Source organism: Oncorhynchus mykiss, chromosome 27 (assembly GCF_013265735.2).
Source record: "Oncorhynchus mykiss isolate Arlee chromosome 27, USDA_OmykA_1.1, whole genome shotgun sequence".
In the NCBI taxonomy this organism is placed as follows: Eukaryota; Metazoa; Chordata; class Actinopteri; order Salmoniformes; family Salmonidae; genus Oncorhynchus; species Oncorhynchus mykiss.
This window is the reverse complement of record NC_048591.1, coordinates 18,702,105-18,728,657: the sequence shown is the minus strand read 5'-3', so window position 1 is coordinate 18,728,657 and position 26,553 is coordinate 18,702,105. Positions and strand designations below refer to the sequence as shown.

Here is a 26,553-nt window from a genome sequence, read left to right as displayed (position 1 = left end):
AGTGTTAACTACAACCAATTTAGCTGAATTAAGTGCAAAGACAATACTTATACTTACCAATACTTACCTATGCATACACTACAAATATTCTCCTCATAGGTGTACACATTCAACAAGGTAATGCTCTTGTGTTACAGTGAGCAGTCGTATATGGAGAGTGTTGTGACCTTCCTCCAAGATGTGGTCCCTCAGGTAAGACTGTTTCCATTGATTGTCATCTTTTCTACAGTAACAGAAATGTGTATTACATGTTACCCTTATTCAGATTGACTTACTCAGGCTGTCAATGGTGTTTTTATACGGCGGAGAGAGCTGAAGTATAGGATTAACTGAATCACAATTTATCTTATTAAAGTTTTAATAGGTAATTCTATGACATTAACAGAGTGCAGTAATTTAATCTGATAAATTGTTGTCCTCATCTCCTACTTGTCTTTTGTCCAAATTCAAGGCATACACTGGCGCACCCCCAACTGATGAAAAAGAGAAAATAGTTTGGGTCAGATTTGAGAAAGCCGACATCAATGGTAAGTCCAAGAACAGTTTCAAAGCTTCCCCCCTTGACTGTGTTGTGTTCAACCTTGGAGGGCATACACATTTTGATAACAAGTGATAACTTGCTTCATATTATCTGGTATTTTAAATCCACAGATTAGATTAAACCATATATAAACAGGTTCTTGAGTATTATGAGTTTCCTGAAATATGCTGATAAGTGGCCTCTTGTTAGAATTCCTGGGTAGAAAACTGTTTAAATGTGACACATGAATAGTTCCTTTGGCAGGCGTTGTTTGCGAACCATTTGATGGTTCATTTCTTGTAAGGACTTTGAGTGACAGGTCTGATGTATCTCAATGGCACAAGTCTGTGTGTGTGTGTGTGTGTGTGCGCCAGATCTCTCCCTCAATCTGACAACAGCTGTGTTGATTAGACACAGCGTTTTGTCTGTGTTTATAAAAATTTTGACCACTTTAATGTTATTTACGCAAACCTTTTGAAGAGGACTTCTGTTTGGCGTTCAATTTAGAGCTTCACTGTTCCAGCCCTGCTTCTTTGCATGCTCAATGTAAAGCAAATTGTTTTATACGGAAGCAATGGCTCATATACATTAAAAACCGTCCCCCCCGTCTTCACTGGTTCTGATTAGACCCCCCCCGTCTTGACTGGTTCTGATTAGACCCCCCCCATCTTGACTGGTTCTGATTAGACCCCCCCCCCCCCCCCCCCTGTCTTCACTGGTTCTGATTAGACCCCCCCCTGTCTTCACTGGTTCTGATTAGACCCCCCCGTCTTGACTGGTTCTGATTAGACCCCCCCCCCCTGTCTTCACTGGTTCTGATTAGACCCCCCCCCCTGTCTTCACTGGTTCTGATTAAACCCCCCCCCGTCTTCACTGGTTCTGATTAGACCCCCCCCCCACCCCGTCTTCACTGGTTCTGATTAGACCCCCCCCCCCCCGTCTTCACTGGTTCTGATTAGACCCCCCCCCCGTCTTCACTGGTTCTGATTAGACCCCCCCCCCCCTGTCTTCACTGGTTCTGATTAGACCCCCCCCCCCTGTCTTCACTGGTTCTGATTAGACCCCCCACCCCTGTCTTCACTGGTTCAGATTAGACCCCCTCCCCCCCCTTCACTGGTTCTGATTAGACCCCCCCCCTGTCTTCACTGGTTCTGATTAGACCCCCCCCTTCACTGGTTCTGATTAGACCCCCCCCCCCCCGTCTTCACTGGTTCTGATTAGACCCCCCCCCCCCCTCTTCACTGGTTCTGATTAGACCCCCCACCCCTGTCTTCACTGGTTCTGATTAGACCCCCCACCCCTGTCTTCACTGGTTCAGATTAGACCCCCTCCCCCCCCTTCACTGGTTCTGATTAGACCCCCCCCCTGTCTTCACTGGTTCTGATTAGACCCCCCCCCTTCACTGGTTCTGATTAGACCCCCCCCCCCCCCCCTGTCTTCACTGGTTCTGATTAGACCCCCCCCCCCCCCCCCCTCTTCACTGGTTCTGATTAGACCCCCCCCCCCCCCCTGTCTTCACTGGTTCTGATTAGACCCCCCCCCCCTGTCTTCACTGGTTCTGATTAGACCCTCCCCCCTGTCTTCACTGGTTCTGATTAGACCCCCCCCCCCTGTCTTCACTGGTTCTGATTAGACCCCCCACCCCTGTCTTCACTGGTTCAGATTAGACCCCCTCCCCCCCTCTTCACTGGTTCTGATTAGACCCCCCCCCCCCTGTCTTCACTGGTTCTGATTAGACCCCCCCCCTGTCTTCACTGGTTCTGATTAGCCCCCCCCCCCCCCCTGTCTTCACTGGTTCTGATTAGACCCCCCCCCCCTGTCTTCACTGGTTCTGATTAGACCCCCCCCCCCCCCCCTCTTCACTGGTTCTGATTAGACCCCCCCCCCCTGTCTTCACTGGTTCTGATTAGACCCCCCACCCCTGTCTTCACTGGTTCAGATTAGACCCCCTCCCCCCCTCTTCACTGGTTCTGATTAGACCCCCACCCCTGTCTTCACTGGTTCTGATTAGACCCCCCCCCCTGTCTTCACTGGTTCTGATTAGACCCCCCCCCCCCCCTGTCTTCACTGGTTCTGATTAGACCCCCCCCCGTCTTGACTGGTTCTGATTAGACCCCCCCCGTCTTCACTGGTTCTGATTAGACCCCCACCCCACCCCGTCTTCACTGGTTCTGATTAGACCCCCTCCCCCGTCTTCACTGGTTCTGATTAGACCCCCCCCCGTCTTCACTGGTTCTGATTAGACCCCCCCCCTGTCTTCACTGGTTCTGATTAGCCCCCCCCCCCCCCTGTCTTCACTGGTTCTGATTAGACCCCCCACCCCCGTCTTCACTGGTTCTGATTAGACCCCCCCCCCCGTCTTCACTGGTTCTGATTAAACCCCCCCCCCCGTCTTCACTGGTTCTGATTAGACCCCCCCCGTCTTCACTGGTTCTGATTAGACCCCCCACCCCCCGTCTTCACTGGTTCTGATTAGACCCCCCCCCCCCCTGTCTTCACTGGTTCTGATTAGACCCCCCACCCCTGTCTTCACTGGTTCAGATTAGACCCCCTCCCCCCCCTTCACTGGTTCTGATTAGACCCCCCCCCTTCACTGGTTCTGATTAGACCCCCCCCCTTCACTGGTTCTGATTAGACCCCCCCCCCCCCCCCTGTCTTCACTGGTTCTGATTAGACCCCCCCCCCCCCCCCCTCTTCAGTGGTTCTGATTAGACCCCCCCCCCCCCCTGTCTTCACTGGTTCTGATTAGACCCCCCCCCCCCTGTCTTCACTGGTTCTGATTAGACCCTCCCCCCTGTCTTCACTGGTTCTGATTAGACCCCCCCCCCCCTGTCTTCACTGGTTCTGATTAGACCCCCCACCCCTGTCTTCACTGGTTCAGATTAGACCCCCTCCCCCCCTCTTCACTGGTTCTGATTAGACCCCCCCCCCCCTGTCTTCACTGGTTCTGATTAGACCCCCCCCCTGTCTTCACTGGTTCTGATTAGCCCCCCCCCCCCCCCCTGTCTTCACTGGTTCTGATTAGACCCCCCCCCCCTGTCTTCACTGGTTCTGATTAGACCCCCCCCCCCCCCCTCTTCACTGGTTCTGATTAGACCCCCCCCCCTGTCTTCACTGGTTCTGATTAGACCCCCCACCCCTGTCTTCACTGGTTCAGATTAGACCCCCTCCCCCCCTCTTCACTGGTTCTGATTAGACCCCCACCCCTGTCTTCACTGGTTCTGATTAGACCCCCCCCCCTGTCTTCACTGGTTCTGATTAGACCCCCCCCCCCCTGTCTTCACTGGTTCTGATTAGACCCCCCCCCGTCTTGACTGGTTCTGATTAGACCCCCCCCGTCTTCACTGGTTCTGATTAGACCCCCACCCCACCCCGTCTTCACTGGTTCTGATTAGACCCCCTCCCCCGTCTTCACTGGTTCTGATTAGACCCCCCCCCGTCTTCACTGGTTCTGATTAGACCCCCCCCCTGTCTTCACTGGTTCTGATTAGCCCCCCCCCCCCCTGTCTTCACTGGTTCTGATTAGACCCCCCACCCCCGTCTTCACTGGTTCTGATTAGACCCCCCCCCCCCCCCCCCCCCCCCCGTCTTCACTGGTTCTGATTAACCCCCCCCCCCCCCCCGTCTTCACTGGTTCTGATTAGACCCCCCCCGTCTTCACTGGTTCTGATTAGACCCCCCACCCCCCGTCTTCACTGGTTCTGATTAGACCCCCCCCCCCCCCTGTCTTCACTGGTTCTGATTAGACCCCCCTTCCCCTGTCTTCACTGGTTCTGATTAGACCCCCCCCCCTGTCTTCACTGGTTCTGATTAGACCCCCCACCCCTGTCTTCACTGGTTCTGATTAGACCCCCCCCCCCCCCCCCCCCCCCTCTTCACTGGTTCTGATTAGACCCCCCCCCCCCCTGTCTTCACTGGTTCTGATTAGATCCCCCCCTGTCTTCACTGGTTCTGATTAGGACCCCCCCCCCTGTCTTCACTGGTTCTGATTAGACCCCCTCCCCCTGTCTTCACTGGTTCTGATTAGACCCCCCCAGGCAGTTGTAGTTTGATTGTCAATTCATCATATGAATTGAAATCAAAATAAGTTTGAATAAGTCTACAGAGTTGACTGAATATAAATGTCTAACTTCCCTGTGTGTCCATCAGATACGTCCCGCTCCCCAGAGTTCCTGGAGATGCACAGTGGCAGCAGTGACCCTCCCCTCTGCCTCATGATTGGTTATGCAGACGGGATGCAGATCTGGAGCATATCCGTGAGTGTTTTTGTTGTTACTGTGCTGTTGTTGGTGTTGGTGTTGAAGCTTACTGTTTGGGGTTTTAGGCTGGGTTTCGGAATAAGCACTTTGTGACATCTGCTGATGAAGGGCTTTATAAATACATTTTGAATAGAAAGATGTTGAACAACAACAGACATGAGTGGCGCTGCTCTCTAAGACACTGCATCTCAGTGCTTGAGGCGTCACTACAGACACCCTGGTTTGAATCCAGGCTGTATCACAACCAGGCCGTGATTGGGAGTCCAATAGGGCGACACACAATTGGCCCAGCGTCGTCCGGTTTTGGCCAGTGGTGGCCGTCATTGTAAATAAGAATCTGTTCTTAACTGACTTGCCTCGTTAAATAAAGGTTAAAAACCCCAGACATTATTGTTTCTCATTTGCAGTACCCCTTGTCTCCCACTAGATGTCAGGATAGACCAGGGTGTTAACAGTTATTTTCATTATAAAATGCTCCAGTTAATTACAAGTCTTGACAACTTCTGCACCAACAGTTTATCTAGGATCTGTGTTGTGGTTGTTAACATATGAAATACAGATCTTTGTGTTTTTGGTGTTGAAATATTTAATTTTAAATATAGAGCTGTTTACATTTGATGAGCAGTTTGGGTGGGTCACACAATACACTACTCTATCCAGGTCCCATAATTACAGGAACCATAGCACCTATTGTGCACTCCGGCTGGGAATTGCAAGGGACCTCACGATACGATATTATCACAATACTTAGGTGCCGATACGATATGTTGCGATTCTATATGTGTTCGATACTGTGATTTTATTGCAATTCGATGTTCCAAACAAATTGAGCACCATATGTCTGCTGCAGAGGGACAAGAGGGAGACATCAACATTTTTATTAGTCATGACAGTAAAAGTGCTGAAACAAATTGTTCCCTGTTTAAAAAGAAGATGGAGAACAAACTTTGATAGTAAATACTGGCGTTTTGGTACAGCCGACTAAGACAAATAATATTGTGATATCATCAAAAACAATATCCCGATGTGGAACTGTATCGATTTTCTTTGACCCATCACTATTGTGCACCCACATTGAGTAGACTTGAACAATAGAGAGACATGCGCAGGCCTCCACAATGTGGGGAGAATCATGGAGGTGAGAGAAGGGCCACTGATTTCCTTCTCTCCTCATCTGTCACTGAGGAGGTAGACTTAGCCAACAAGATGGAGGACTTTTGATATTCTTTTAAGGTGGTTTGTGTTGTGACTGGTATCATCCCAGGGTCAAATATTTAAGGAGGAATATGGATTGAAATAAAGTAAGAAACCACTCATGGAAGAACCTAAGAGTGGAAATAGCATTAATGTTTTTCCTGCACTTTAAAAAAAAAAACAGTTTTGTATTCTTTTGATTTTAATTTCAATGTAAAGGCTATTTGAAAGAGCTGTTCTTTTGACTCATTTTTCAACCACAGTAAAGTCATTTCCAGGATTATCTGAAAATAATAACTGAGATATTCTCTAGTAAAATCATTAGACAATTTTGTCAGCTCTACAACTTAACAAATAACCTGCAATTCTGCAAAGGCCTCTATTTAGGACTATCAGGTTCCACGTGCAAGCTGTCACAGAAACATGCTAACTTAACATGCATCCTGTGAGATCTAAACAGCCTAAGTCCTTAATCAGTCCTTTCTAAACATCCACAGGCCACCAAGAAAATGACACACTTCCCCCTCCACACACTGGGGCTGACTCACACACACTGGTGGGATGTGGCTGTGAACAACGTCTCTGTTGTTAGCGCACCTCTTCTCTCTTAAAGAAGAGAGGAACTATATGCAGCTAGCTACAGATGTGCTACACTATCCAGCCTACATAATACCATCCAGAATAAATGAGGAGAGAAGGGTCATAGCCAGCTAGCTACAGATGTGCTACACTATCCAGCCTACATAATACCATCCAGAATAAATGAGGAGAGAAGGACCATAGCCAGCTAGCTACAGATGTGCTACACTAGCCAGCCTACATAATACCATCCAGAATAAATGTGGAGAGAAGGACCATAGCCAGCTAGCTACAGATGTGCTACACTATCCAGCCTACATAATACCATCCAGAATAAATGTGGAGAGAAGGGCCATAGCCAGCCTACATAATACCATCCAGGATAAATGAGGAGAGAAGGGCCATAGCCAGCTAGCTACAGATGTGCTACACTAGCCAGTCTACATAATACCATCCAGAATAAATGAGGAAAGGAGAAGGGCCATAGCCAGCCTACATAATACCATCCAGAATAAATGAGGAGAGAAGGGTCATAGCCAGCCTACATAATACCATCCAGAATAAATGAGGAGAGGAGAAGGGCCATAGCCAGCCTACATAATACCATCCAGAATAAATGAGGAGAGGAGAAGGGCCATAGCCAGCCTACATAATACCATCCAGAATAAATGAGGAGAGGAGAAGGGCCATAGCCAGCCTACATAATACCATCCAGAATAAATGAGGAGAGAAGGGTCATAGCCAGCCTACATAATACCATCCAGAATAAATGAGGAGAGGATAAGGGCCATAGCCAGCCTACATAATACCATCCAGAATAAATGAGGAGAGGAGAAGGGCCATAGCCAGCTAGCTACAGATGTGCTGCTGCACTACATATAGAGTATTCTAGTACCATCTCGAGTTGGGTACAGTATAGTTCCATTTCAATACCAGTCAACCAAGGAGTAGAATTGGAATTGGCCCCAACTGGGCGATACACTCGATACTGTTGCGGTGTTGCTCCTCTTTATATCACACTCTTACCCCTCTTGTAGTTTTTCTGTGATTTTGGCATGTTTCCGGGACGTGTTTTTTTCACTGGGTTCATATTAAGTTATGATAGCACCTCGGTCTCGAACCCTGAGTAGCTGTGAAGTTTTTTTGACAGTCGCTAAGCCTACACCCTCTGTAATGGCACTGACTGCATGGAGAGACACACACACACACACACTCCTCATCAGACGCCCTACAGAGTGTGTATGTGCATATCAACCGTCCGTGTGTGTGCATTACTGTCCCCTCAGACAGCGAGGGATCTTTGACTGGATTGGTGTCGCCTGCCCTGTCCCAGACAGATGAGGCCCATACTACTGTGGGCAAGTTGTTGGCCTGAAGAGGTGTTGGGGGAAATGACCATCTTTGAAGAGAGGTGTCTGTGTGGGCGCTGTTATTAATGAAGTACATTCCCAGATAGGGACAAATCAGCCTGTCTTCATGTGCTTCCAAGAGGGAGAAAAGTTATCACTGCTGGTCCACCGCCTGCTTGGAAGCTCAACAGTGAAAACGGCCCCCGCTTGTGGCCTTAGTACCAAGTGTTATGTCTCTCTCATGGTGGAAGGTAAAATTGAAATCAGCTGTTGTTTTAGGATCCCCAAAAGCACTTAATTTTGTTGAAAATTATTCATTGTTCATATTCATCCACCATCAATATGCCCTTGCCGTGTGTCCTGTCTGAATGCATGTCTGTCTGTCTACAACTGAGGGGTAATACAGAGATTAAAACACGGTGTACAACACTAGTTTCCACAAATAACATCCCACCCAGACCCAGAATTGAATTGAATTAATTTTATGATATATTTAAAAAAAAAGACACACACACAGAAAGAAGCAATTGGGCATATTGCTGCTGTGTAGACAGGCGGCTAATGTAATGGCAGAAAGCAGAGACGGATGTTGTTGATGCCTGGCTGGCTGTCTTGTCACACAGAGCCATGTAAAGCAAGGATGAGCTGTGGGGTAATGCACAATGCCCACCATATTGTCATTATCCTAACCCCCCGCCCACCCACCACACACAATCCAGCAAATTCCATTATTCTCCAACTCCATTTGCCGTAGGAATCCCACCCATCCTCCATCCTCCCACCATAGTCCCACTTATTCCCTCTCTCTGTGCTCCTTTAACCTGCTAGTGGTTTATGATGCTCTAGTTTAATGCCACTGGACCGAGCTGCACTTTTAATAAAAACAATGGCCTGATCCACCACTTTGAAAAGAGGCTACTAATTGCGCAAAAGAGCATTCATCCTCGGATGTGCTTATCTACTTAAGACACGTGGATTATGGTGACAGTAATGTGATAATGCACGTTTCGCTGTAATTTAACACAAAAAACATCACAAAAGTGGAGCTTAGAGCTTAAAACAATGCACCATTACAGGCGTCAGAGCCACCACGGACCACGCACGGGTTCTGACCTGACTATTACAGGCGTCAGAGCCACCACGGACCACGCACGGGTTCTGACCTGACTATTACAGGCGTCAGAGCCACCACGGACCACGCACGGGTTCTGACCTGACTATTACAGGCGTCAGAGCCACCACGGACCACGCACGGGTTCTGACCTGACTATTACAGGCGTCAGAGCCACCACGGACCACGCACGGGTTCTGACCTGACTATTACAGGCGTCAGAGCCACCACGGACCACGCACGGGTTCTGACCTGACCATTACAGGCGTCAGAGCCACCACGGACCACGCACGGGTTCTGACCTGACCATTACAGGCGTCAGAGCCACCACGGACCACGCACGGGTTCTGACCTGACCATTACAGGCGTCAGAGCCACCACGGACCACGCACGGGTTCTGACCTGACTATTACAGGCGTCAGAGCCACCACGGACCACGCACGGGTTCTGACCCGACTATTACAGGCGTCAGAGCCACCACGGACCACGCACGGGTTCTGACCCGACTATTACAGGCGTCAGAGCCACCACGGACCACGCACGGGTTCTGACCTGACTATTACAGGCGTCAGAGCCACCACGGACCACGCACGGGTTCTGACCTGACCATTACAGGCGTCAGAGCCACCATGGACCACGCACGGGTTCTGACCTGACCATTACAGGCGTCAGAGCCACCACGGACCACGCACGGGTTCTGACCTGACTATTACAGGCGTCAGAGCCACCACGGACCACGCACGGGTTCTGACCCGACTATTACAGGCGTCAGAGCCACCACGGACCACGCACAGGTTCTGACCTGACTATTACAGGCGTCAGAGCCACCACGGACCACGCACGGGTTCTGACCTGACCATTACAGGCGTCAGAGCCACCACGGACCACGCACGGGTTCTGACCTGACTATTACAGGCGTCAGAGCCACCACGGACCACGCACGGGTTCTGACCCGACTATTACAGGCGTCAGAGCCACCACGGACCACGCACGGGTTCTGACCCGACTATCCAAGCCTCTCTCTGGGGCCTAATGCAGGGGATGACCTAGCATCTCTGGAGCCTCGAACAGGGGCACAGCTACCACTTTAATTCCATGAACAGTTCTCATTGCATCTGATACAACAGTAAAGACAGGAAGCAACTTACAATAACCTCTGATATATTGGTGACCTCCAGCTATAGATACTGCAACTTCTCAGAATGACAGGGGATATAGGCCTACACAGTACACGCTGGGTGAACAACAGGTGTGGCGGCCATGTTCAACATGTCAATGTGGGAACACTATTTCCTGAACACTATCCAGCTGCTAACCTGTTATTCTTTACTTCAGATACTGTATGTAGGCTATGTTTGATTTCAGTTCTGTTCAAAGCATTTTAAAAGTATTTTTGGCATCAGTCATAGCGCTTTTGAAACCAATTAGCTGAGCTGTCTGGTTATCAGACTGCTGGTCTTGCCAGCCAGGCGACACCGCAGCCCGCTCTGTCCCGTTGGCTCAGTCACAGAAAGAAAGAGTAGGCTGCTCGTTTGCATCGGAATGCTTTGGGGACCTTTGTTGGTAGCTTTCACTACGGTTTGGTTGGCACTTCAACCACCAGCCCCTCCTCCACTCCCTTTAGTGCTCCCCTTCCTCTCCCTCTAGGCCACCCCCTCCAATCTCCCTCTAGGGCCCCCTTCCTCCTTGACAAGCCCCTTTCCACGCAGTTGGAATAGATTTTTGTATTTTTTTCCCAGCGTGAACAAATCTCTCTTTGTTCCAGCTAGGGGCCCCCACATTGTCTTTTGACTTTGCCCTGCTGCCGACTTCTTAGCCCTTTAGCCTCCATCCAAACCGGAGCTTTAAGTTTGTGGTTGTGTAGCGTTGATAATTCTTATCATTACGCTGAGGCTTAATCAGAAGTATGGCCGCCTCGTAAAGAACTAGTGGTCACCTCACCAAACGCATGGAGTTTATTATCATCAGAAAGAACAACTCCAGCCCTGTTGACTATGGCAAAATGTTAACGGTTTTATATGAAATGTTTACCCTAGCATTGTATAGGTGGGCTTGTCCCCCTGCCTAGCTCTATTTCCTCTGTTCAGCTGGTGTTTGCTTGGCCAAGTGTTTTTGACGGAACTATACCGCAACAACCGTAAAACAACAATGTCCTCTTTTTAAATTCATTTGTTACATTTCCTTTATTTATAAGAAATCAGAGTAAATGAGAGTGGTCTTAGACTGAGCGTTCATTGTATGCATTTATGTCAGAAGGACGGCGAGAGAAAGCTGGCCAGCCACTGTAAAATAGTCTCAAAGCGTTTGACTTTTCACTGGTGACACTACCTTTTGACTTGTTACATTTACTTGTTCTTACATTGTTGTTGAACTTGCTCTACTCTCTTTTTTTCCCCCCTCTCTGTTGTAGCTGGGTGGGGAGGCCCAGGAGCTTTTCTCTGTGCGCCACGGACCTGTGAGAGCTGCCCACATCCTGCCAGCGCCCCATATCAGTGAGTATCTATCAACCTGCCTACCTCTACCATTTTTCACCTTTTACTTCTACCCTAACGTTTCCCAGTCTTGTATTTCTGTCGTTCTACGCATTCACATCAGACCATCTGAGTGTGATGCACATTGTAAGCGATTGTTCCCAGGGACTCAGGTCCTCAATATGCTTTCGTTCTAGAAATCAGTAGAAAAGCTTGGCTGTTTTCAGCTTGTCTTGCCACATGAACCTCCTCTCTGTCCACTTCAGTCAATATGTATCCACCCAATCTGCAAGTTAAATGTATGCGTTTTTGAAGCACATTGGTCTTGTTATTCCTCTGATGTGGGTTTTCAACACAGCCTCTCCTCCCCCCCAAAAATTAAATCACTTATAGCTCAAATCAGTTCTCGCCAGTGCTCAAGGACCGCTCTTGAAACTAAGTTAAATGTGGCACAATTTGTCGTTTGAGGATGTGGCGTGTGTGTGTTTGCTGTGATATGTCATGGATTAATTAAAGACTACCTGTTTGTTAATAGTCAGAAGCCCCATGCCAGCGTCCCCTCTCTTCCTGTTCCTATCCTAATATTAAAGGCAGTCCTGGCCTCAATCATACTGTTGGCCTGGCCCCCACTGGTTCAGAATGAAGTGACAGAGCTCTGGTGAGCCCCCCCCCCCCCCCCCACCATTTATTTCTCTCCCTCTCTCAAGTCACTCATTGGCCCCATTGTATTACAGGGGTAATAGCATTTCTAAAGGTTAGGTATGGAAGAGAAGCAGGCCAGGGAAAAACATGTCCAAGGTTCTGATCTAATCATGTTCAATCAGAGACTTCAATGGAAAGCAGAGGGGACATATCACCTCTAGATTGCCTATGGACCACCCTCACAGACACACCGTTGTATCTAATATAAGACCGTAAGCATTCACATCCTCTGAAACCCATATACAATTGGATTTCCCTCGTTCTGCCAATTCGTTATTCTCTAGGCATGAAGTTTGAATTTGCTGTCACTGCAGGTATAATTCAGAAATTAAGTGAAAAGCACAAAACGCTAGCATGTGGCGTTCTGGTGAGAAAATCAGCTTTTTGTTCTCGCTCTGTGTTCCGGTCCTTTGGCAGATTTCAACAATGCACAATGACAGCATTGAAAGGGCCCTGGACAGGGATGAAAGCCACCAACAGTAATAAGAAGCAGCAGATACCCAACACATGAGGGGAACGATTCTCTGACTGCTAAAATAAAAATGAATTGTACTACCAGAGTAGCGGGGGGAGAGAGCGAGAGACACTGATTGCAATCTGTTAGACGCAGCCGGCGCAAACACTGTTGCTCTGTGGCAGCTGTTAAAAGACCAATTGTTTCAGTCGGGATCCTGGGTGGGCGGGTTTGGAAAGTCCTGAAAATAGGTGTCGGTTCAAATAAGTCAAAAGGCCCCTTCCTGGAATAGAGGAGGAAGTGGTGTTTTTCCGAAGAGAGCGATCCGTTTATCTGTCCAGCATCCCGGAGTTTGTAACCTATGCTCTTTTCTTCCGTCTTCTGGTATAGGCCATATATACGCCTACCAAAGGGATTCACAGTACAATAGATGAGCATTGATGACAAGTCATCCTAATATGTACAGTATGAGCCTTCTGTTGGTCTCTTGAACAGTAGAATGGATGTAGTAATAGTATTGTGTTGGACCTGAACTCAGATGACCCAGAGGCCCAGCCTCCATGTAAAGGGACTAATTACTGAAATGGCTCTGGAAATTATATCATTTATAACAGCAAACATGTTTTCTTCAGTACAGACTTGCCTTCCTCTATAAATGATATAAACACACACGCAACAGTCAAACATACAAATGTCGAGTTTGAAATGGAGCTATATTATATCTCTGAAATTACAGTCTACTCATAATCAAAGCATAGTCAACACTAGTCATGAAGGAATCTTAGATCATTTTCCCCCTGACTGTATTTACAGAAACTGTTTATTTTCCTAAATGCATTGTTCAAATGAAACCCTTTGGTCTTTTGGGGAAATCATATTTGCCTACAGCTCAATATGGTGACCCGTTGTGATGTTTGATGACAGAAATATGAGTGCAGAAGAAAGGCTGTGTTTGGGAGTGTTAGGGGTTTGAGGACGGCACATTGGCTCTCCCACACGGCACGGTCACACCACAGGAACTCACACTGATTACTGTCAGGGCTAAATGACTCCCCTCCACAGGCCTAACAGCTTCTTCAATCTGGACCCCCACTACACACGCACGCACACACACCACATCCCTCCCTCGCCATCTTTAGGAATGGGACAATTAGGGGAAAATGGCACCCTATTCCCTACATAGTGCACTACTTTGATCAGAGCCCTATGGGAAAGAAACTAAATATGCCCGCTGGGCTTTTACCATACTGTAATTTCGCCCCAAACCCAAAGAATTAAACAGAGGCAGACAAAAGAACCCTACTCAGCTTTGAAGGGGTTCTCTGTCAATCTATCTCGCTCTATCCTCTCCTCCATACGGAGAGATAGTTTGAGTTCAGCACGTTGCGCAGAGTGCTGTTTCTGTTCCTCCGTCTCCCTCCTCTCCTTTCTTCTTAATGTCTTGCATGCTGGTTTGTTAATCTATTTGATCCCCATAACTCTTCATGTTAACCTGGGCATTATTCTGTGGTCAGCAGGGATGAGTCCTCTCCAAGTTGCCAGGAATGAGATGGTCTAACTTCTGTAATGTTCTATTTTATATATTGTCTCCTTTTCCTCTTCAGAATTTTGTGTAATTTTTTTTTTTTTTTATTTTTTTTTTTTACCCCTTTTTATCCCAAATTTCGTGGTGTCCAATTGTCTCTCTGCAACTACCGTACGGACTCGGGAGAGATGAAGGTCGAGAGCCGTGCGTCCTCCGACACACAACCCAGCCAAGCCGCACTGCTTCTTGACACAATGCCCACTTGACCCGGAAGCCAGCAGCACCAATGTGTCGGAGGAAACACCGTACACCTGGCAACCGCGTTAGCATGCATGCGCCTGGCCCGCCACAGGAGTCGCTAGAGTGTGATGGGACAAGGACATCCCTGCCAGCCAAACCCTCCCCTAACCCGGACAACACTGGGCCAATTGTGCATCGTCCCATGGCTCTCCCGGTCACAGCCGGCTGTGACATATCCTGGACTCGAACCAGGATCTCTAGTGTCCTTAGACCACTACGCCACTCGGGAGTCCATCTCTTCAGAATTTTTTAGGGGGTATCATTTGATTACAGAGCTTCTGTAGTAATGTAATCAACACGCATCCTGCTACAGTAGTGCTAGTTAAGTGGAGTGGGTGGCTCTGGCCGGCTGGACTGGGCACAATACACAACAGGCCTGTCTCACATGCATAGGGCCCCCTAATGATGAATGATCACTGCTCTCTGACAGTCCCTCATCATCATCTTCTCTCTCTCTCTCCTTCACCTCCCCCTTTTTTCCCTTCTCCTTCTCCCCTTTCTTCTTCTTCTCCCCTTTCTTCTTCTTCTCCCTTTTCTTCTTCTTCTCCCTTTTCTTCTTCTTCTCCCTTTTCTTCTTCTTCTCCCTTTTCTTCTTCTTCTCCCCTTTCTTCTTCTTCTCCCCCTTCTTCTTCTTCTTCTTCTCCCCCTTCTTCTTCTTCTTCTTCTCCCCCTTCTTCTTCTTCTCCCTTTTCTTCTTCTTCTCTCCCTTTTCTTCTTCTTCTCCCCCTTCTTCTTCTCCCCCTTCTTCTCCTTCTCCATTTTCTTCTTCTTCTCCCCCTTCTTCTTCTTCTCCCCCTTCTTCTTCTTCTCCCCCTTCTTCTTCTTCTCCCCCTTCTTCTTCTTCTCCCCCTTCTTCTTCTTCTCCCTTTTCTTCTCCTTCTCCCTTTTCTTCTTCTTCTCCCCCTTCTTCTTCTTCTCCCCCTTCTTCTTCTTCTCCCCCTTCTTCTTCTTCTTCTTCTTCTCCCCCTTCTTCTTCTCCCCCTTCTTCTCCTTCTCCCTTTTCTTCTTCTTCTCCCCCTTCTTCTTCTTCTCCCCCTTCTTCTCCTTCTCCCTTTTCTTCTTCTTCTCCCCCTTCTTCTTCTTCTTCTCCCCCTTCTTCTTCTTCTCCTTCTTCTTCTTCTCCCCCTTCTTCTTCTTCTTCTCCCCCTTCTTCTTCTTCTTCTCCCCCTTCTTCTTCTTCTTCTCCCCCTTCTTCTTTTTCTCCCCCTTCTTCTTTTTCTCCCCCTTCTTCTTCTTCTCCCCCTTCTTCTTCTTCTCCCCCTTCTTCTTCTTCTTCTCCCCCTTCTTCTCCTTCTCCCTTTTCTTCTTCTTCTCCCCCTTCTTCTTCTTCTCCCCCTTCTTCTCCTTCTCCCTTTTCTTCTTCTTCTCCCCCTTCTTCTTCTCCCCCTTCTTCTTCTCCTTCTCCCTTTTCTTCTTCTTCTCCCCCTTCTTCTTCTCCCCCTTCTTCTTCTTCTTCTCCCCCTTCTTCTCCTTCTCCCTTTTCTTCTTCTTCTCCCCCTTCTTCTTCTTCTTCTCCCCCTTCTTCTTCTTCTTCTCCCCCTTCTTCTTCTTCTTCTCCCCTTTCTTCTTCTTCTCCCCCTTCTTCTCCTTCTCCCTTTTCTTCTTCTTCTCCCCCTTCTTCTTCTTCTTCTCCCTTTTCTTCTTCTTCTCCCCTTCTTCTTCTTCTCCCTTTTCTTCTTCTTCTTCTCCCTTTTCTTCTTCTTCTTCTCCCTTTTCTTCTTCTTCTTCTCCCCCTTCTTCTTCTCCCCTTTCTTCTTCTTCTCCCTTTTCTTATTCTTCTTCGCCCCCTTCTTCTTCTTCTTCTCCCCCTTCTTCTTCTTCTTCTCCCTTTTCTTCTTCTTCTTCTCCCTTTTCTTCTTCTTCTCCCCCTTCTTCTTCTCCCCCTTCTTCTTCTTCTTCTCCCCCTTCTTCTCCTTCTCCCTTTTCTTCTTCTTCTCCCCCTTCTTCTCCTTCTCCCTTTTCTTCTTCTTCTCCCCCTTCTTCTTCTTCTTCTCCCTTTTCTTCTTCTTCTCCCCCTTCTTCTTCTTCTCCCCCTTCTTCTTCTTCTCCCCTTTCTTCTTCTTCTCCCTTTTCTTCTTCTTCTTCTCCCCTTTCTTCTTCTTCTTCTCCCCCTTCTTCTTCTCCCTTTTCTTCTTCTTCTTCTCCCTTTTCTTCTTCTTCTTCTCCCCCTTCTTCTTCTCCCCTTTCTTCTTCTTCTCCCTTTTCTTATTCTTCTTCTCCCTTTTCTTCTTCTTCTCCCCCTTCTTCTTCTTCTCCCCTTTCTTCTTCTTCTCCCCTTTCTTCTTCTTCTCCCCTTTCTTCTTCTTCTCCCCCTTCTTCTCCTTCTCCCTTTTCTTCTCCTTCTCCCTTTTCTTCTTCTTCTCCCCCTTCTTCTTCTTCTCCCCTTTCTTCTTCTTCTCCCCCTTCTTCTTCTTCTTCTCCCCCTTCTTCTTCTTCTCCCCCTTCTTCTTCTCCCCCTTCTTCTTCTTCTCCCCCTTCTTCTTCCCCCCTTTCTTCTTCTTCTCCCCCTTCTTCTTCTTCTTCTTCTCCCCCTTCTTCTTCTTCTCCCCCTTCTTCTTCTTCTTCTCCCCCTTCTTCTTCTTCTTCTCCCCCTTCTTCTTCTTCTTCTTCTCCCCCTCTTCTTCTAGGTCCGCTGATGATTGATAGTTTTGCGGACAAAAGGCCTCTCCTGGGGGTGTGCAAGAGTACCGGGTCCTCGGGGTGAGTACAGTGCACATCATGACATCGCTGGGAGATATGCTTAGGAGGGTGGTATCTGACTGAATCCACAAACTGCTTTTTACAGTACAAGCCCCTAGAGATCCAATAATGTGATTATATGTACAAGCCCAAGTCTTTCCCATGTTGAAAGAGTTGATTTTTCCTGATGACATCATTAGAGTTACAGTCCATTAGCTCTAAAGCCTTTCTCTGGTTGGGTCAAAGTTGAACTACGCCACACACACTTGTAATCCAGTTTCCACATGTGCTAACCATGGCTGCTGGTAACCATGACCACTGGTAGGAGTGATGTGCGTCAGTTGGCGACCAGGCATAGTTTTATTTTATTGGGCGCCCCCAGTTTTCGAGCGTCTCAGAAGTTAGTATATGTATGATGATGGACTCATTTCTGGTCTAGTCGTTCTATTTCTCTGGCCTCCATCTCACTGATTGGTCACTCAGACAGACTCACAGTGGCACCAGATTGCACAACATGTCAACGTGACTTGCATACTCAGACCACGTCTGCAATGGCACCCTATTTAGTAGTGCACTATATATAGATCAGGCTGTCATTTCATACAACGCCTTAACATGAGTTCCCTTTCCCCATCCTTCCTTCCTTCCAGTCACGTCACATGCCTGGTTAACAAGGGAGCAACAAGTCAAATAGTTGTTTTGATCTTTTACTAGAAATAATCAGGTCTGCAAGAACTGACACAAGGCAGCGCATTAATAAGTCATTCTGGGTGATTTTAGGTGGACTTTCCTTGCTAATTTACCAGAATTGGATAAGCCAATCTGGTTGCATGGCGAGGCAGAAAAGGAGCGAGGAGATGGGAAGAGAGGTTAGAGGAGGAGGAGGAGGAGGAGGAGATGAGAGGAGAAGATGTGAAACTTCCATGTGGTAATGGAATGTCCTTTCTCTGTCACCAGAGTCGATCTTTATTAAAATGTGTTGGAAGGGAAAGACAGGCTAGGGCCCTTAGTTGTACTGCGTGACGTTCAGACGTTACAAGGTACAAATCTTAAGTACATTTGAAAGCCTATAATTTGTCCTACGTAATAAGAGCCATCAAAGCCCCCCTGGTGAAGAGTGAGAACCCCAGGCGTCTGTTCTCTCCATACGTTGTCATGACCTCCCTTTTTCCCCTCCCCTTGTCCCTGCTCCTCTTCCAGAACATCGAAACATTTAACTCGATATTTCCTTCCTGGGAAATGAAATAAGGAAGTCTGTCTTCGGCTGGGCTTTGATGGAGACCACCTTCCCCAAGTTTTCAAAGTAAAGCTGCCTCCTCCTCTACTGCCTCTGCCACCGATTCTCTACTGCCTCGTCTACCTCTGTACTGCCTCTACCACTGCTCTGGCTGTGTCCTGGCTGACACGGAGAGAGAGCTACAGACGGGGAGGGTTTGGCTGCTTGGCCTGGTGACTGACGCTCAGCAGTAATGCTGAAAACATGCTTGATGCTTAAAAGACCAAACCCTGACCTCTGGCTGAATGGCACAGCCAGGCTGGGGCCGTCCTGACTCCCGACCGACAGAGGTGTTTGGTAAATAACACTACATTAAAAGAAGAGAGGACTACCCTATGGCCACAGAACAGTTTTTCCATTCAGGACATTCGTAAACTTATTAAGGTCCTCACTCAATTTTTAGCATATAATCATTTTAAAATAACAGCTTTTGTCAACCAGCAAAAAGGATGCCGGCTTGACACTTAAATGGAAAACAGATTGGAGTCTTGGCCGAGAGAGCAGCGCTGGTTTAGAAGTTGGTTCAGTCAGCTCGAGGCTTAGATTACAAGATTTGCAAATTAAAGGAAAACCAGAAAGGGGGAAAAGCATGTGTGCCTATCCTTGTATTTGTGGGCTTCTAGCCAGACCCACTCAACATCATTTTATCAATGGAAAGGATTATGCGTTAAGCCAAAACAATGTATGGATCTAGTGATTTTCCTGACAGCAAAGTACATGTGTGTCCCTTCACGCACTGCGCCAGTGCCAGTTGGGTTGGTGGGGGAATTAGTGAAGAATGCCTGTGTGCCATACTGTATCCGCCCCTGGGCTCTGGTCTTCCTGCTCCTCCTCTCCTCACATAGTGTCTGGAAATGATTTGTGTTTCCAGCCCCTGCTGCTGCTGGTCGTTGTTATTATATAAATTTATTTAATTAGGTCCGCTGGTATTAACATTCTGAACATTTAAGACTGCTCTTTGTCAATGAATGCAAATCACAGAGGCAGGGGGTGGAGGGCGGAGGCATCTTAACTGTTTGTGGGTGTTTTTCGGAGTGGGAGCATACACACACTCCCAGGGTAAAAGTTCAGCAGTGAAGAAGAAGCCTGCTTTTGTTCTCACTCTCTGTCCCAAATGGCACCCTATTCCCTGACTAGTGCACTACTTTTGACCAGGACCCACCTCTGAGTTTGGGAACTGTGGATGAAGTGTCTGGGCAAGCAAAAAGCTCTTGTCAGCAGAGCCCCTGACATTTATAACCCCCCAATCTTCCTACCCTGTACACCCACCCCCAAATCTCCAGATGCACAGAGGATGTGGGCATGATTTTATTATTTATTTTTGACAAATAAAGTGTTCTGTCACCATGGAGACTATGGATGGATTCATATTTTCTGAGGGTTCCGGCCGGCCCGGAACTCACAGAGACTCCCCCGAGGGTGACAATGGTCACCATGGCTACCTACCACAGACGGTAGCCAGTAGTGACCTGGAAACCGTCATCACCAGTATAGGTGGATAGGATGCATGTTTTTCTTGCCTCCTTTTTACATTAATTTAATTCAATATTTATCATTACCAGTGTTTTAGGTGCTGGGCCTTTCAAGAGATTATGGTTTCAGCACCAGGCCACGGCCCTCCAGCTGGCCCTGTGAACCTCCCACGGACCTGTCCTTTTAAAACTCACGGCTTTGAGTCGAGGCTTTTCACACCTCACCAACAAGGCCGGTGTCGTGTCCTTGATATCTCATTATTCAGTAGACACATTTAGCACACAGTTTTTAATCTAATGCAGGAAGATATAAGCTATGTGTAATTTGAAATGACACCCGTCAACAACAAAGCAAGATTGATCCTAAAAAAGAGATCATGTCATGTCCCTAATTTGTCTTTATCTTAATGCTTTATCCACTAAGTCCTGTTGTCACCAAAAAAATAAATAATCCTGTCACCTAATGCCTTGATATTAATTACAGTATTGCAGGGAAAACCCCACTCATTCCACTAAACATTTTCAAAGAGACTTAGATGAAAGCCTATTGTGGTACTAAGCTGTGCTTTTCATTGCTATTTTCATGACAGGTTTAGCAGTGGTAAACGCAAGGTATCCCTCTAAAGTGTATTAAATGGTAAATCTCAGAGCTTTTTTATTAAAAGAGGCACCAGATTTTGGAGAAGTGATGCTTTTGAAGCCAGCATGAGGCCTTTGGGCTGTTCTTTTAGTCACCATGATATGCACGCACGTACCCCCTCCCAGTGGGGACACAGCGATGATGTGTGTGTGTACGATCAGTGTTGTCTTTTGTGGTCCAGCTAACCACAGAATTGATTAAGAGAGAAATAAAGCTCTAACAGGGACATTTGATTTATTTTCTACGTTTGTTTGTTTTCAATTTGTGGGTGGGAATGTCGTGTTCTTATTTTTAAGAGTTCTGATGAAATCATTCCAGAACCTTTTGTACTGGCCATCTGTGGAAACAGGAATGCCTGTAATCTCATCTAAACCTCCTTTTTAATTTTAGCCCACACACTTACATTTAGACTTACACACACATCTCACACTCACTCACTCAGCGCTAACGGAGGGCAGTCTCTGGCTTTATTTTGAAGCGTTTATTTTGACTTCCTCATCTGTTTTCTGTCGGATGAAAATATGTTCTGCCTCGCTAGTTTTCCCCTTCAAATAGGAAGTGAGTTTAAACACAGTGGTACGAAGTGAAAGGTATAAACATATTTTTTTACACGCACAATGAGGCATAATTTTCAGCCCACCATTCATTCAGCTTTTGTGCAGTATGTTTTACATTCAATTTAATGTGAAAATATAATCAGGGCATTTCAGCTTTGTGATACTGAAGGTGTTGTTCAGCAACTTAGAATTTATGTCCTTATGTATTAATATGCCACCTATTTCTATTTAGGGGAAGTAGCATATCACTTACCAGTAATTTCCAACCCCAATTAGTTTTGGTGTGTTTAAGGATGACAAGCCGTGAATGGCTGGAAACCAGATTAAGTACCTAATCTCATAAAGAAAACATTAGTATACTGTACCTCACTTGGGATTTGAACTAGGTACCCTCTAGTTACCAATACGTTCTCTTCACCAAGAAGCTGTTTTTGTGCATGTGAGTGAGAAATGGACATTAGGGATGCTATGCTATTTTGCACACAGTCTCCTCTCTCATAGTGTGTGTCTCAAATGTTACCATATTACTTGTATAGTACACTACTTTTGACTTGAGCCCTGTTGGCCCTTGTCTAAAGTTGTGCACTACATGGGGAATATGGTGCCATTTGGGATTCATCCATCTTGTCCTTGTGTCATGGATTCTTGTCTTCCTTCCCCTCCCGACTGTTCCTCTGAGACAGTCTAGTCCAGGTGCAGCTAACTGCTGCTTAGATCTGTGCGCTGTCTGTCCTCTGTGTGTTCCGTGCAGACTGGGACACTCATATAACTTGAGGTCTCCAAGGATAGGAAGACCCTAGCCTTTGAAGTGAAGCCTTTTGAAGAGTTTAAAAGCAGTTTTCCATATATATTTTCTTTTTTAAGATGCTGCAGGACGGGTAGCCCAGCTTTATCTGTGTTGTAACCGACGAGGGTTTATTCAAAGAGTAGTTGTTTATTTTTGTGTTGATAATGCAGTGATATTTATATTTTATAGTAATATCTTTAGTAGTATTCAATTCTCATCTGACACTTGACAGTAAAGAACAACTCCATGTGTTATCACAAAGTGGACTCCTTGACAGATACACCCTGAGGCAACATATTGTGTATTGGACAATGAAGAATGTTGGTGTAAAGCGTACAGGTTGAATTACCTTGTTTTTAAAGTATTTTCTGTGGGTTCATAATGCTCTTTCTGGCGGACCTGTCGTGTTGTTGAATCTTCCTCGTAGGTAGTCTGCTATGAGTACATTGTTTGAACTTTAATATGATATGCTACGATATTTAGAGCATTTGACTACAGGCTATTTGACACAACTGTGCATTTAGCTGTCAAAGCTGAATGCACACTTGACGAGATGCTGGTTTTTGTTTTAAATGTTTCCACTTAACTCTGACAAAAAATTGGCGAACAGTGAACTGACAAGAAGTGCATTAAATACAAGGCATGTGTTTTCGATGATAAATATTCATGTCCACTCCACTGCTGTCAGTAATGGTGAGGAGGTTGAACTCCTGTCCATCTCATCTTTATTATTAGGCTCTCTTTTGTTATTGTTATTCTAAGCTGAAAATTGGAATTGTTTTAAGAAGGTCATACCATGGATCATTTGACTATGATTTTGAGTTTTAGGACCGCTTTCGGTATATAAAAACAATATATTTTTGATGTAATATTGAATTCGGCCTTTACCACCATAGAAACACATTGAATAACATATTAATAAAGGGAAAGAAAGGTCAAAAATTCAGTCATAAGGAATAAGGTTTTGAAGGGTCTGTTCTATATCTAGGAGAGAACTCTTATTTTACCCCTTGTCTTTGACACAAACTTCCTCCATAATTCCATTAATTTGTATGGGTTACTTGTAGACAAGTCCTGTGACACTTCTGGGGGTCGTAGAGCAAAACAGAGAACACCGTCCAGTTTGCAAGAGTCTCCCCTTTCTATAGGATGGTCATGTTAGTTTTTTAGGCCAAACCGTTTGGATGCAAGAAAGGGCGAAATAGGTGGATGCAGTGGATTGAGACGGAGGCCATGCAAAAAAACAGACGGATTGTGATGCTCAATTTTTTATTATGTTACTTAGATTGACGCACTGGTACGTCAATAAACTCTAGCGGTTTACCAAGGGATTTTTGCAAGCGTTCTCTCTCTCTCTCACACACACACTGGCGGGGCAATGTGTTTCCAATATGCTTGTTGGTGGTGTACGGTACTGAATGAGGAGGAAATGTATTTCTGGCAGTGCTGCAGACATGGAGCTGTGGTTGAACTTTTTACCCTAATTACTTTCCCGCTAATGCCCGCGGCGTGCCGGAATCACAGACCCCTTTCCCACCCCCCCGAGCTGCCTCTGATGTGGCCAGCGTTTGTTGTGTGTTGAGGGTTGGGTTCTACAGGGGAGAGAGGGAATGAGAAAGATGGAGAGTGGGTTGGGGGGGGGGGGGGGGGGGGGGGGGGGGGAGGGAGTCAGAGACGGGTAGAAGGAAACTTTGGGAATATTGTGACAGAATTTGTGTCTCTTTTCTTCCAGTACCTCCCACCTCACTTGATGTCTATGAAAATAAAGTAATTGTTGTCATGTGCGTGTGTGTAGAAATAACTGCTATAAATTTATGACTCAGCCTCACCAGTCTGATCTCAGTCCAAAGATTAGTTTTACCAATTTGTCCAGGCTTTATTTGTAACATGTTTCTCAAAACACCACTGTGAGATCAGTTCCAATAGGCTCTTCTGTTAAGAAGAAAATAAAACATGGCCTCTTATTTTGTATGATATTTTCTTTCCCCCAAAAAAATCTTATCACTGACAGGTGTCAGTTTTGGTAAGCATTTAAGCTCTTCAACTCCAAGGATTTTTACCTATGTGGTTCACTAACAATTTCCCCAGATGCAAGATAAACAGTACCAGTCAAAAGTTTGGACACCTACTCATTCAAAGGTTATTCTTTATTTGTACTATTTTCTACATTGTAAAATAATAGTGAAGACGTCAAAACAGCACATATGGAATCATGTAGTAACCAAAAAAGTATATTATACAGTGCCTTGCGAAAGTATTCGGCCCCCTTGAACTTTGCGACCTTTTGCCACATTTAAGGCTTCAAACATAAAGATATAAAACTTTATTTTTTTGTGAAGACTCAACAACAAGTGGGACACAATCATGAAGTGGAACGACATTTATTGGATATTTCAAACTTTTTTAACAAATCAAAAACTGAAAAATTGGGCGTGCAAAATTATTCAGCCCCTTTACTTTCAGTGCAGCAAACTCTCTCCAGAAGTTCAGTGAGGATCTCTGAATGATCCAATGTTGACCTAAATGACTAATGATGATAAATACAATCCACCTGTGTGTAATCAAGTCTCTGTATAAATGCACCTGCACTGTGATAGTCTCAGAGGTCCGTTAAAAGCGCAGAGAGCATCATGAAGAACAAGGAACACACCAGGCAGGTCCGAGATACTGTTGTGAAGAAGTTTAAAGCCAGATTTGGATACAAAAAGATTTCCCAAGCTTTAAACATTCCAAGGAGCACTGTGCAAGCGATAATATTGAAATTGAAGGAGTATCAGACCACTGCAAATCTACCAAGACCTGGCCGTCCCTCTAAACTTTCAGCTCATACAAGGAGAATACTGATCAGAGATGCAGCCAAGAGGCCCATGATCACTCTGGATGAACTGCAGAGCTCTACAGCTGAGGTGGGAGACTCTGTCCATAGGACAACAATCAGTCGTATATTGCACAAATCTGGCCTTTATGGAAGAGTGGCAAGAAGAAAGCCATTTCTTAAAGATATCCATAAAAAGTGTTGTTTAAAGTTTGCCACAAGCCACCTGGGAGACACACCAAACATGTGGAAGAAGGTGCTCTGGTCAGATGAAACCAAAATTGAACTTTTTGGCAACAATGCAAAACGTTATGTTTGGCGTAGAAGCAACACAGCTCATCACACTGAACACACCATCCCCACTGTCAAACATGGTGGTGGCAGCATCATGGTTTGGGCCTGCTTTTCTTCAGCAGGGACAGGGAAGATGGTTAAAATTGATGGGAAGATGGATGGAGCCAAATACAGGACCATTCTGGAAGAAAACCTGATGGAGTCTGCAAAAGACCTGAGACTGGGACGGAGATTTGTCTTCCAACAAGACAATGATCCAAAACATAAAGCAAAATCTACAATGGAATGGTTCAAAAATAAACATATCCAGGTGTTAGAATGGCCAAGTCAAAGTCCAGACCTGAATCCAATCGAGAATCTGTGGAAAGAACTGAAAACTGCTGTTCACAAATGCTCTCCATCCAACCTCACTGAGCTCGAGCTGTTTTGCAAGGAGGAATGGGAAAAAATGTCCTCTCGATGTGCAAAACTGATAGAGACATACCCCAAGCGACTTACAGCTGTAATCGCAGCAAAAGGTGGCGCTACAAAGTATTAACTTAAGGGGGCTGAATAATTTTGCACGCCCAATTTTTCAGTTTTTGATTTGTTAAAAAAGTTTGAAATATCCAATAAATGTCGTTCCACTTCATGATTGTGTCCCACTTGTTGTTAATTCTTCACAAAAAAATAGTTTTATATCTTTATGTTTGAAGCCTGAAATGTGGCAAAAGGTCGCAAAGTTCAAGGGGGCCGAATACTTTCGCAAGGCACTGTATATTTTATAGCAACCCTTTGACTTGATGACAGCTTTGCACACTTGTCATTCTCTCAACCAGCTTCATGAGGAATGATTTTCCAAAAGTCTTGAAGGAGTTCCCACATATGCTGAGCACTTGTTGGCTGCTTTTCCTTCATTCTGCGGTCCAACTCATCCCAAACCATCTCAATTGGGTTGAGGTCGGGTGATTGTGGAGGACAGTTCATCTGATGCAGCACTCCATCACTCTCCTTCCTGGTCAAATAGCCCTTACACAACCTGGAGGTGTGTTGGGTCATTGTCCTGTTGAAAAACAAATGATAGTCCCACTAAGCGCAAACCAGATGAGATGGCGTATCGCTGCAGAATGCTCTGGTAGCCATGCTGGTTACGTGTGCCTTGAATTCTAAATAAATCACTGACAGTGTCACAGGAAAGCACCCACACACCATCATGCCTCCTCCATGCTTCACAGTGGGAATCACACATGCGGAGATCATCCGTTCACCTACTCTGCATCTCACAAAGACACTGGGTTGGAACCAAAAATCTCCAATATGGACTCATCAGACCAAAGGACAGATTTCTACCGGTCTAATGTCCATTGCTCGTGTTCCTTGACCCAAGCAAGTCTCTTCTTTTTATTGGTGTCTTTTAGTAGTGGTTTCTTTGCAGAAATTCGATCATGAAGGCCCTATTCACGCAGTCTCCTCTGAACAGTTGATGTTGAGATGTGTCTGTTACTTGAACTCTGTAGCATTTATTTGGGCTGCAATCTGAGGTGCATTTAACTCTAATGAACTTATCCTCTGCAGCAGAAGTTTTTATTT

At 46.2% G+C, this 26,553-nt stretch overlaps 1 protein-coding gene across 7 annotated transcripts in view; it reads left to right on the top strand.

Annotated features, from left to right (window-relative positions):
• Window positions 1-26,553, top strand: part of LOC110507115 (breast carcinoma-amplified sequence 3) — a 353,145-nt gene that overhangs the window by 3,254 nt on the left and 323,338 nt on the right. For all 7 annotated transcript variants that reach the window (XM_036965503.1, XM_036965506.1, XM_036965504.1 and 4 more), the window contains exons 3-7: window positions 138-192; window positions 452-527; window positions 4,670-4,776; window positions 11,423-11,504; window positions 17,092-17,164. In XM_036965503.1, the coding sequence (XP_036821398.1) occupies window positions 138-192; window positions 452-527; window positions 4,670-4,776; window positions 11,423-11,504; window positions 17,092-17,164 (393 nt within the window). The remainder of the gene's footprint in view (window positions 1-137; window positions 193-451; window positions 528-4,669; window positions 4,777-11,422; window positions 11,505-17,091; window positions 17,165-26,553) is intronic.